Source organism: Mugil cephalus, chromosome 10 (genome assembly GCF_022458985.1).
Source record: "Mugil cephalus isolate CIBA_MC_2020 chromosome 10, CIBA_Mcephalus_1.1, whole genome shotgun sequence".
Classification (NCBI taxonomy): Eukaryota; Metazoa; Chordata; class Actinopteri; order Mugiliformes; family Mugilidae; genus Mugil; species Mugil cephalus.
Window position 1 is genome coordinate 9,371,899 of NC_061779.1, and position 11,300 is coordinate 9,383,198.

The 11,300-nt window shown below is 43.0% G+C and overlaps 1 protein-coding gene across 2 annotated transcripts in view; it reads right to left on the reverse strand.

Moving 5' to 3' along the window:
• Positions 1–10,929, reverse strand: part of galnt18a (UDP-N-acetyl-alpha-D-galactosamine:polypeptide N-acetylgalactosaminyltransferase 18a) — a 139,201-nt gene extending 128,272 nt beyond the window's left edge. For both annotated transcript variants that reach the window (XM_047596632.1, XM_047596631.1), the window contains exon 1: positions 10,110–10,929. In XM_047596632.1, the coding sequence (XP_047452588.1) occupies positions 10,110–10,365 (256 nt within the window). In that variant the 5' untranslated portion in view covers positions 10,366–10,929. The remainder of the gene's footprint in view (positions 1–10,109) is intronic.
• Positions 10,930–11,300: the final 371 nt, after the last annotated feature.

Consider the following 11,300-nt stretch of genomic DNA (forward strand, 5'->3'; position numbering starts at 1 on the left):
TAGGTCAAGTGGGAATATCTTGACTTTTTGTTAGACAGTTAATACAAAAAAATGATCCGTTCAGCAGCAGGTTGGATTTTCTGTTACTTAGGATGAAATACACAGATGAGACAGGAGAGGTAAATAACGTTGATCATCTTGTGACAATTCAGTGTCATTCTGGGAAAACTTTGGACCTGGCATTCATGTAGATGTTACTTAGACATGTAGCATTTATCTAGACCAGACCAGGCACCTCCACCCTATAGCAATGGCACTCCTTGATGGCAGCAGCGGCCAGCGGCAGCAGGGTGCATCCCCTTTTCCTAAACTGTTTAGGAACAATTCAATAAACATGAAGAACAGCCCAAGGTGTTGACCTGGCCTCCAAATTCACTAAATCCCAAACTGATCAAGTATCTGTGGGATGATCCATGGAGACTCTTCCCCTCAACCCATAAGCCCCCACTAACAACATCTTGTTGCCAGACACCACAGGACACCCTCAGAAGCACCATGTCCATTCTCTGGTGAGTCTGCCGTCTTTAACTGCATGACGTCCACCCATCCAACACTTCTTTTCAGCCAAATGAGTTTCATCTAATCGAGGTGTGAACTGCTCTGAGTCCTCTCCTCAGAAACCGCCCAGAGCTGCTTTAGGATCTGGTTTCTGTCCAGCAGAGATACAAATTCCTCTTTGACTTTTCTTTTTTCTTTTTTTTTTTTAACCATGTTCCTACCTTCGGGGCAGATTGTTTGTACAGTGAGTCTTAGATGTGCAACATTATTCTGTCTGATGTTTTGATCTGCAGCGGGCTAACCCTCCAGTTCCCTGCATTAAAATGTCACTAAACTAGGTGTTACTGCAGTAAAGGTCGTCCATTAACCCAGGATTTACACCTTTCTGCTTCTTCCCAACATCTCTTTTTACCACCACACACTCCAAATCAATAAAATAAAAGTGAAGCCATGCAGCTCTATCTCCTGCGCATCACCTGGTAAAACTCAACGCCAATCAAATACTTCAGGCTGCAGATGCTTGATGGAGTTAATGTCTGAAAAAAAATTCAACAAACACACAACTAACAATATTTCTTCAATAACTGCTTGTGTCTTGGCATCCCAAGTCATGATGCACACACAACAACAGCTGGTTGTACTTCTAATACAGAGGTACAGATCCATTAGGAGACAGCAGCTGTCACAATATTCTACCACATCCTGCATGATGTCTGTGTTTATTTGCATACAGAGGGTGGGGGTGAGATCAGATCTCAACTGGCGACTGGGACACATATGGGGACACATTTTAATGCCAGGTGTGAACACAGATACTTAAAGCTGGACACCTGTGATCAGATTGCAGAGGTTGAATGTTAATGTGAGGTCTGAACAGGGCCTGATTGATACCAAGTTTTTACTGCTAAGTATTTCCATTATCACCTAAGTACCAGTTGCATTATTTACATGGATGCCAGTATTCCACTAATAACAACAATGAAAATGCCTCACAGTGTAAACCACGATGTGCAGGTTTCTCTGGTTGGAATAAACTCATTCTCTTTGCTTGCTCCGTGTGGGTTAACATCAGGTGAGGAGTAGGGCTGCACGATAAATCCTTTAAAAAAAATTTGCGATCTCGATACACACATACACGTGATCTCATTTCAAAACGATTATTAAGCATTTTATTTCACAAGCGGCATCAAAACAAATGCTCTCGTTTCTTCCTGGATTTTTTCAAGCACTGCTGCTGACTCCTCCCTCGACCTCCGGTAAAGCATATTTACAACACGTTTTTTTTGTCAGTGGAGTGCGTGGAAACAGTGAGGGAGAGAAGCAGAGAGAAGTCGGCAGTTAAGAGAGTTGGATGGCGAAGAAACCCCAGGTGGTAGTGGTGAGAGTCACCCACAGACCCGAACTGAAGTCATGCCCAAAAAAGGTTCGCATTCGGCGGTGTGAAAGTATTTTGGATTTAAGCCAGACGATGACAAACAGTCTGAGGTGCATTGCAAAATGTGTTCTGCCCTTGTTGCAGCGCTGCAAGGCAACTTGAATGACCATTTGAATGTTTTTGGTTTTTTTTTTTGTTTAAGTTCATCAGTGCAATAAACATTTTGTAAAAAAAATAAATAATAATAATAATAATAATAATAAAAAATCGTGCCAAAGAATCGTGATCTCAATTCTAAGCAAAAAAAATCGTGGTTGACATTTTTTCCAGAATCGTGCAGCCCTAGTGAGAAGTTTCCAGAAGGGACAGAAACATGGAGGTAGAAAAACAACCAATAACTCTATTCAAACAACAACAGTGCTTGAATAGATGAACTGAGTTTAAATCCATGAGGACAGCAACATGGAGAGACATCTTGGTCACCCTCTTCTACTCTAGATATTGAGACAGTGATCTATGTTTTCAAGCATCAGATCAGTTAATGAGAAGCATTTCCATCAGGCTTCTATGTGAACGCAACAGTTTTCTCTATAAAATTATGAAAAATAACGTAAAGCACTCATCACTAGCTGACATGTTGGAACAACTTGGATTGTCCACAACATCCATCATTCTCTCTTGACGGCCTCCCATCAGTCAGACATGGCGTCTGTTCCTTCACTCAGACGTGACGGCACTTTCATGAAAAGAGACAATGCTCTGGATACAAGAGACAGAGACAGAGAAGCAGATCAGATGGACCTAATTAAGTCCTAATTGATGGTCGTTATGAGCCTGATGGACGATGGAATGATACACCAGTTTCTTCATCTACACTATCAGAAAGAAAATTCTGCTGCTTCGTTTGTAAAGTCACACAAACATTTACATACATTTAAATAAAGGCATTTTCACACTCCCTGAATTTTGCCAAAGAGCAAGGACATAAATGTGCAGTTGACTACTCAATCATAAAGTTTTTATTACTCTTATGGTCATGAAAGTGGACAAATATGGCTGCTTTATACTGCTTTATATGTTATTAATATTGCAACAGTCCAACAAAGACAAACGCTGTCCAGGATATTCTCCAGATTAATGCCCCTGGATAGTCCTCCAAACAATCAGAACCATTTACTTTTAGATTAATTCAACTAATTCAGCACGTTTGACTACTGTTACTCTTCTGTCCATCACCAACTCAAGCCCCACCCACACAATTTGATAGACCCCAGAAGATCTTTGCATAATCCGTTCCCACAGGAGAGGCTGCAGATTAATTTTCCTCCATAAATATTTGTTGGCGTGGAAGCTGGTCTGGCTTCCAGACTACAAAGATTTTCATAAAACACCATGTGACTCTGGTGTGTTTATTCAGCCTGGTCTGTCTTCAGCGAGGAAGAGGAGAGCTCTCTGAATCAACCGTGTCCTTGATTTGCAAGATTTGAAGCTGGATTCGCCGTTGAAAACAACTGGCGTGCTTTCCTCTTCCCCTTCTTCTTTTAGGATTTCGGCTTTGATTTCAGTTCCCGATTTCCCCAAAACTGCCATCCAGGCCTTAATCGCACATTTAAGCAATGTGCATCAACTCTGACTGCCCTAGTTTTTATGTTTTTACTCAGCTATGTGGTTTACACCTGAATGTTTATTGCCTACCATGTTCCCTCTTTTGTTAATTTATTCATAGAAGGAGTGAAAATTTCCATGTGGGCAGATACAGTAGCAGTTTGTTCTTGGTATGTTACATCACATTTAACAGAAATATATATATCAAGAGAGGCTTTCTGTACTAACATCGAGCATTGCTCCACTTGTTGCTTCTACAACTTGTGTCTAGCTCATATTTACTTTCAGGATCAGACATTCATCGACATCACAGCTCTGTGTGGCTCCACTCTCAGACCGTACTGCGCAGACTCTGGCTCCAAAGTCACAAGAGGGCGCCACCCATACCCCTGGGAAACTAGATTCAGTTTGGCCAGTGCAAGGAAGTGGGGATGCATTGTCCATATTTATGTACAGTCTATGCCACAGGAGCTCGAACCTGTATTTCTTATTAAATCAGAATTATAATTTATTGTGTTGTATTATTCTCATCCAGCTGCTTTGAATTTTGCTGTTCTTGTCCTTTTCTTTTCATATTGTCCTGAGGCAGGACAGAGGTAGAAAAAAAAAAGAAATAAGATGGGATTGATTTCTTTCTGCAAACATCCCAGTGCACCTGTGTGTCAGGGAAGTCTGAACCGACGGATGTCGGGATGTTTACAGCGACCCCATTCTCCGCTCAGCGGCACACAGGCTCTATAGGCAGGCCGTGACATCCACATCAGATCTCACACCACTGCCGCACACCGTCAGCGACACGCAATGTATATCCTAATGCACAAACACACACTCACACTTTGACAGGAAGCCTCAGAAGTTCACCCCACGCTGCTCTTCTTCAGCGGGCTGTCAACACGGATCAACTTGCATTGACTCACAGAGAGGCTGCTAAAAATAAGACTTGGCGGGATAGGAAAAAAAAAACAAACAGAGCTGGGATCAGCACGCAAAAAAAAAGAAAGAAATCACATGTGTGGAGACGTAAGAGTGACAAGAATTCAGAACAGGGGCCAGGAATCCATTTTGTGTCTTGGAAATAAAGACGCTCGTGCCTTTTACTCGAGAACATCGTTCAGAAGCAGAAATGAACGGCTGCGAACAAATATGTTAAAATATGCACTGTTTCATGACCTGAATCTCCTCCTCTGCCTCAGCATAGCCAGCAGCGTAACGTTACACCGGTCAGAGGGGACATCTGATATCAAGCACCAGCACAGCACGGGGTATCTTGTTTCAGCTTAGCGAACGAAACCAGGAAATCCACCCTAAAACTCAAATGGATGATTCTCTGTGGAATTCCAGCGTCAAGCATAATTGAAATATCATGTGCTAAATCAGGCCACGTGATTGTAGTTTAACCCCCCAAATATAATTCAAACACATCCCTGAACTATTATAAATGCCTGCAGCATTAACTCATTGGTTTATTACAGGAGAATGTTTCCCAAAGCCCGTGGATGCAGTTTGGGTAAAGTTATAAGTCCTAAAGTCCACAGAGAAGAAAATGTTTCCTGCAGAACTTAATTCCCACATTCGTGCAGCTTGTCAGTCCCACTCTACTGTCAGTCTTAGAAAAGGTCAGAATCGGAGTTGCCAGATAAAACTAATGCTCTCCAGCACAAAAGCTGCTCAGAAACTCACAGAAACCCTCCTTAAATATTAGATGGATATTTTCTTTAGTACATTAACCACTCAGATTGGCTTCTCTAGTAGTGCATCCTATTGTAAGACATATACGCAAGCGTAGCAAAATTTGTGAGATCCTACCTTTGCAGATCAGGCTATTCTGTCCGCAGCCGTCTCTGGCTCAGGACGGGGCAAATGAATGTTGTTTTTTGTTTCAAACAGCATTGAAAAATCATTAGGAAATCTGTCAAAAATGGTCCCAAATCAGTCCCCTGACTCTATTATTACCTCCAAACTTCCCCACTGGGAGTAAAACGGCCCGATCTGGCAACGCAGCTCACACACACCCAAAATGTCCTTCAGCCCCAGATACGTAGTGGCCTTCGGGACCCTCAGAGAAAGTCCCACCAACTGGTTGCTTTCATGCCAACGTCCTTCAGATTGGAAGCTGGACGAGTCTGTCGGAGACTGGGATTGGTTCCCTCTATCAGCTACTAGAATTCGTTTTTGTGGCTTCAAATCAGCGTTAAAAAGTCGATCCCAAATCACCCTCCTTACTCTATCTCCACCTGCAAATTAAAACTGAACAACAATGGATCTGGCAATACAGCTCTGCAAAGCTTTGTCTGACCTAAATAATTTGATCTGTGACCTCTACGACGATCAGATGACATAAGATATCTTGTTCAAAGCACACACCCAGAATGTCCTCCAGCCCCAGATACATAATGGCCCTCGAGAACCCAAGAGAAAGTCCCACCAGCTGGCTAATTTCACGGCATCATCCCTCAAAGTGGAAAGAAGCAGCACAAGTCTACCTCTGATCAGTTCTGATCAGCGGCAGAATTGATTTTTTTGGCTTCGATACTATGGTTTGGTTTTTGTTTCAAATCAGCATTAAAGGTTTATTAGAAAAACTGTCAAAATGATAATGAACCAGCCTCCTGAGCTGCCTTTCACCTGCAAAATTCACCTGTACACTGTTCAAAATTGTCCAACCTGGAGGGAAAAAAAACAGCCAATTTGGCAACCCAGCTCTGAATCATTTTCTCTGACAGTTACTCATTTCTGAAGCTCTCATCATCTTTAACACCTGCAATTTTGAGCATCTTGAGAGGGTTGGTTTTCCTACGCAAGAAAATCACCGGAAGGCAGTTTAATTCTTCTTTCTTCATTTCTGATGAAACTCGCTATCTGAGCAAAGTTAAGTCCATAAATAATAAGCAACAATTCAAAAGCTGATCTTGTGGGGTAGCCTCTAAGCATCTGTTGCTGTAATGAGATTGGCACTTGAATACTAAAAAAAAAAAAGGTTTTGGGTGAACGGGATATTTTTTGGTTTTCTCATTGCTCTCGCTGGCTGGTTAAGTCTTGTAGCAGGTGTTAATTTATGTGGAGGCTGCAACAGAATAAAAAATCATTAAACTGAATCTGCCAGAATCTAAGGTCCCAGAGTGTTGAGTATCAAATGAAGGAATCCAAATGTCAAATTGTCAGGAGGTGTTTTTTAATTTATAATCATTTCATATTTTAGTTAAGGTCAGACGCCCAGCTAAACGCTGAACACCTGCTGCAAAACCACCCAGCAAAAGCAATAACAAATCACTTTCATCCAAATATGAGAAAATATTTGGTGCTGGAAATCACATTCAGAGCTTTTTGTCCATATTCAAGGACCGGTTAATATCATCACATCTGATACAAAGATATTCAGGAGCTGCTCTGAATCTGCACATTGACCAAGTGTGCGTAGAGAGAGACCTTTCAGCTCTGCAGCTGAAAGGTCAATAAGAGACAGGAGAAGACAAGTTCTGGTTTCCTCTTAATACTGGATTTTTTTTTTTTTTTCAGTATTATTTAATTTATTTTCAATTTAGTTCTGTGGATGTTTTACTTGTGAATATTTCTTGTTGTGCCTTTATAAATGACACATGTGCATGTTCTACTACTGATTATTCTTGAATAACTCAATATTACAGTGATGTTTTAAATAAGTGCTTTTTTTTAAAGAATTGTCTGAAGCAGCAAACACAGTCATCGGTGACTGGCATCAGCCAATGAGCTCTTCCCGAGGCTGTGATCACTCATACTAGCTAGTTAGCTGGAGGTTGACATTGGTTAAAACAAAAGGGATCAGAGGTATTGACCCAAGATGGAGCTGATGCTGTACGTTTGAAGCAGGAACATAGAGATTATTATAAATACCCTCGTATATGAAACTCATTCAAACACTAAAAACCCTGTGACTCAGCCTCCAGCTCAGCGCCAGAGACAGTAGCAGCATTGTGTTCTTACTCTACGCAGCATCATTCTGCTTCAGACCTGAGCGTTGACTCCTCAGTCTGCTCGTTTTGTATCGGTGACAAAAGCATAAACCCATAAACATATCGGCCCCGGCTGACAACGTAATCTGGCACCACCTCCCAGGGCCAAGCGGAGCGGGGAAGCAGAAGAAGAGTGTGCGCCAGGCACTCCGGAGGCTAAATTTATTCACCCGCTCTAACCCCGGAGCCTATACAGATTCTATTAGCACTCCTGAACGGTTCAGTTCACCATCAGTTAACGACAAGAGCACTCTTATCACATCTCTGCACAGAGACGAGCTGCACTCTGAACCGACCCAAAGAGGCACACCGGTGTAAAACAAAACAAGCAGAGCTCTAAAAACATTTGCATCTCGTTGGATTTGCATCTAATTTCGGGGAAGATCTAAAAACGGGTGCTCATCTCTTTCCCACTTGTGAGAAACCTCTTTGACAAATCCCCCATCCGCAGATGAAAAAACAAAGCGTTACAGGCTGACACGCTGACCTTGGGGTTTGGGGCTCATTAGCCTGATAAGCCCACAAAAATAATGCAGGTTTAAAAGACTTAACTGGGCTCTTAGCTGCTCTTTGGGAACCATTCATCTGGAGAAACATGAAAAAAATAAAAAAAATAAAAAATAAAAAAACGATTTCCTGTCTTACAATCTCCAGGAATGTAAATGAATTAAAGGGTTTAATAAGTAAATGAAAAGCTGAGCTGCTCTCTGTTTGATGAATGAAATGCCCGTTGATTTGCATATATTAAAAGCAGACTTTGGATAACATTATTGCTCAAGTATTAAATGATGAACTCTGTCCAGCTCATTAATACTGATCCTCAGTCTGAGGCCTGAGTTAATGTCATTTAAAAAGCGGCTTCCATCTTCTTTATTTGCTTTCTGAATGCACAACACTGGCGCAGCTAAAAAGAGATGCTGCAAGATTTACTGTACTTGTACTGTAAATGCGACAGTTAGCTACTGTATCTTTCCCCGCGAGTGTCTCTGCATGGCAACAGTGTTTATCCTCTCAACAGTATTAATCCAACCTCTCATCGGGCTTTCTGAGGATTGGCGCTCCTCCAGTTGAGCGTCGGAGCATTAGAGGAGACTGTTAATCATGAACCACGCTGCTCCTAAACCGCACATACTGCCCCATTTAGCGGAGGATGCAGGAAGAGTTTGTCCTACTTCTTAATTCGTGTTGACTCACTGACATGCAGCTCTGAGGAGAATCATTAAAACATGGGGGACCCGAGGGGGAACAGCAGCCCGGTGTGAGTATCACGTAAACATTTTTTTTTTTATCAATGGGCCAGATCCTCCCTGTGATAGTAAACAGACCAGCTTCATTGTCTGTTTGGTGTCTTGGTCTGTAGATTCTGACCTGATCTGATTTCTGAATCTAGGTTTAAGAGAGACGGCGAAAAATGGGTGCAAACACAAATAGTACAATAAAGTGGGACGTTAGCTGTCAATGGGTTTGATGATCGGCTCAGGTTGGACGCCGCTCACAATTGTAATTATTGGAACAATGAGATATAAACACTGAGCAGCCACACACAGACAAAAAAGGTTTAGGAACGAGCCATAAAAGCCTCCTCACTAGATCCCAAGCAGATCCCAAGATCAAGTATCTTTGGGATGTAGAGAGATAAGTGAGACAGACCTGCACAATATCAGGAAGGTGGTCATAATGTTATGAATGATCAGTAAAGGTGTTTTGTGCATGCAACAACGGTGCCACAGATCTGTAAAATCTGATGTTCTCCTTGAAACAAAACCTTCTCTGAATCTTTTAAAGGTGAATTTTTGCTGGTTTTCTGACCATTTCAGGAGAATTCTTGTTTTCCTGTTTGTTGTCGGTTCATTTAAAGTCTCTTCCACTGATGAATTCATTCAGATTAAAGGTTTGTTGCTTGAATCGTATCACTGACTTTCTCTGTGCTCACCTCCAATCCAAAACAGTGAAATAAGAATTTGTGGCTTCTCAGATGAGAACTAGTCACGGCGCAAGCCTAGTTAAGCATCTATTTATTTGCACATCAGTGAAGCGGGAAACATTTTATGTCTAAGCCTCCTCGCATGCATTTTTATTTTGTATTTAATTTCAAACCTTTGTTTACTTTTCTATCTCCTGTGTACACTGTTCTTTAAACTGCTGACTGCTGCACCGTGGGATTATCTTATCTTATTCCATCTCTTTTCAATGAGATAGGAGTGCTTTTACAACCACTGAATGAAATCTTTAACTCTTAGGATGAACTTTAATTGATATTTCTGTTCTGCTGGGTCAAGAAAGCAGACGTCCTTTAAAATAAGATGATGAAATAGAGAACTAAGGAGCAAAATAAATATATGTTAAACTGCTGTTAATTCAGATTCGCATCTCTCAGCCTCTCACTTCACATTCATTGTGATGTCGCATAACATTAATTTGACAAGAATATGACAGAGAACAGCAGCAAAATGCCACTTTTAATGAGCTGGAATACATGTGAACGTTTTTACGCAGGAGCCCACCGAGTATTGTGGCTCAGCTGACGATGGTGATATAGAGTTTTTACGGTCAAACTGATCGTTTGACACCAGCAGGAGCGCTTCCTGATCCCGATGTCGCCTCTGAACAAACTTTGAGCAACTCAACTCGGCACCACTGACCTTTGATGTGCTCGTTGACCACGCTCTCCAGCCTGTCCAGCCGCTCGATAATCCTCAGGGTTTCACCTTTACTGTCCTCCTCCAACTTTCTGTCCGCCTCGCCGCCGCCGCCGCCGCTCTCCGCAACTTTCGGACCGTGGCTGTTGGCCACATAGTTGGTGATCCAGCCGACGTACAGGAGACACACGATGTTGGTCATGCCGCTCAGGATCACGCATGTCGACACCAAAGTTTTAGTTCTCCTTGTGCACAGCATCGCGACATCACCTCCATGGGCTCCTTGTTGACGACGCGCGCGGAGCAGGTGGATCGAGACGCTCCCGAGAAACGTGTCCGAATGGGAGCGAAACGACGCGGAGCCGCGGAGTGTCAGTCCGCTTCTGCGCTCTCCGGCCCCGTCTGAGGCATGCCAAATCCCCTGGAGGCTTCCCGGGACTTCCCGCTGCCGTAGCTTGACTCTGACTGTGACACCGAAGCGGAGCGTTCCTTGTGAGCGGCCGGCGAGTCAAGCTGCGCTCAGCCGTTTGTGGAGCTGGGAAACGCAGCGCTGTGCTCCCTCCACCCCCGCCACCCCCGCCCACGCTGGCTCGTAGAGCTGCCACAGCCCAATGGAAGGTGAGGAGGCGGGCTTTGCTGCCTTCTGCCGGCCCCCATCACAGCTGGAGCAGACGGAGGATGTGGTTCTTGTGTCAGGACCCAAACAGAGCTGGACGGCGAGGTCAGAAACCAACCGGACCGTTGACTTTATATACTAGATCCGGACAGGTGAGACTTCGTCAAAGGTGTGCGCGCATGCGTAAACGTCTCTTATTGACGCTCCAGGCTGGAGCTCCCAGCCACGTGCGCAGGTTCGAGTGTGTTCACAAATTATCGACTCCGGAGAGGATGTAAGAATGTAAATTATTGGGGCCACTTTACGAATATTCAGTCGTTGAACTAACAGCATCCATCTGACGCACCTACCCCCTGAATCCAGGTGGGGAAAAAAAACATTATATCAATAATATCTCTCCTCCAAAAGAGAAAAACTGTTTATAAATTATTCAAGTCACATTAGGAGGCTAATCTAACACCAGGCTGAGGTTCTAAGGTTAAGGAGTATATTTGTAGCTCAAACTGGAAGATTAATACATAGAATAATAATCATAAAAATGCAGAAGGTATAAAATATATCAACACTGTGGGCAACTT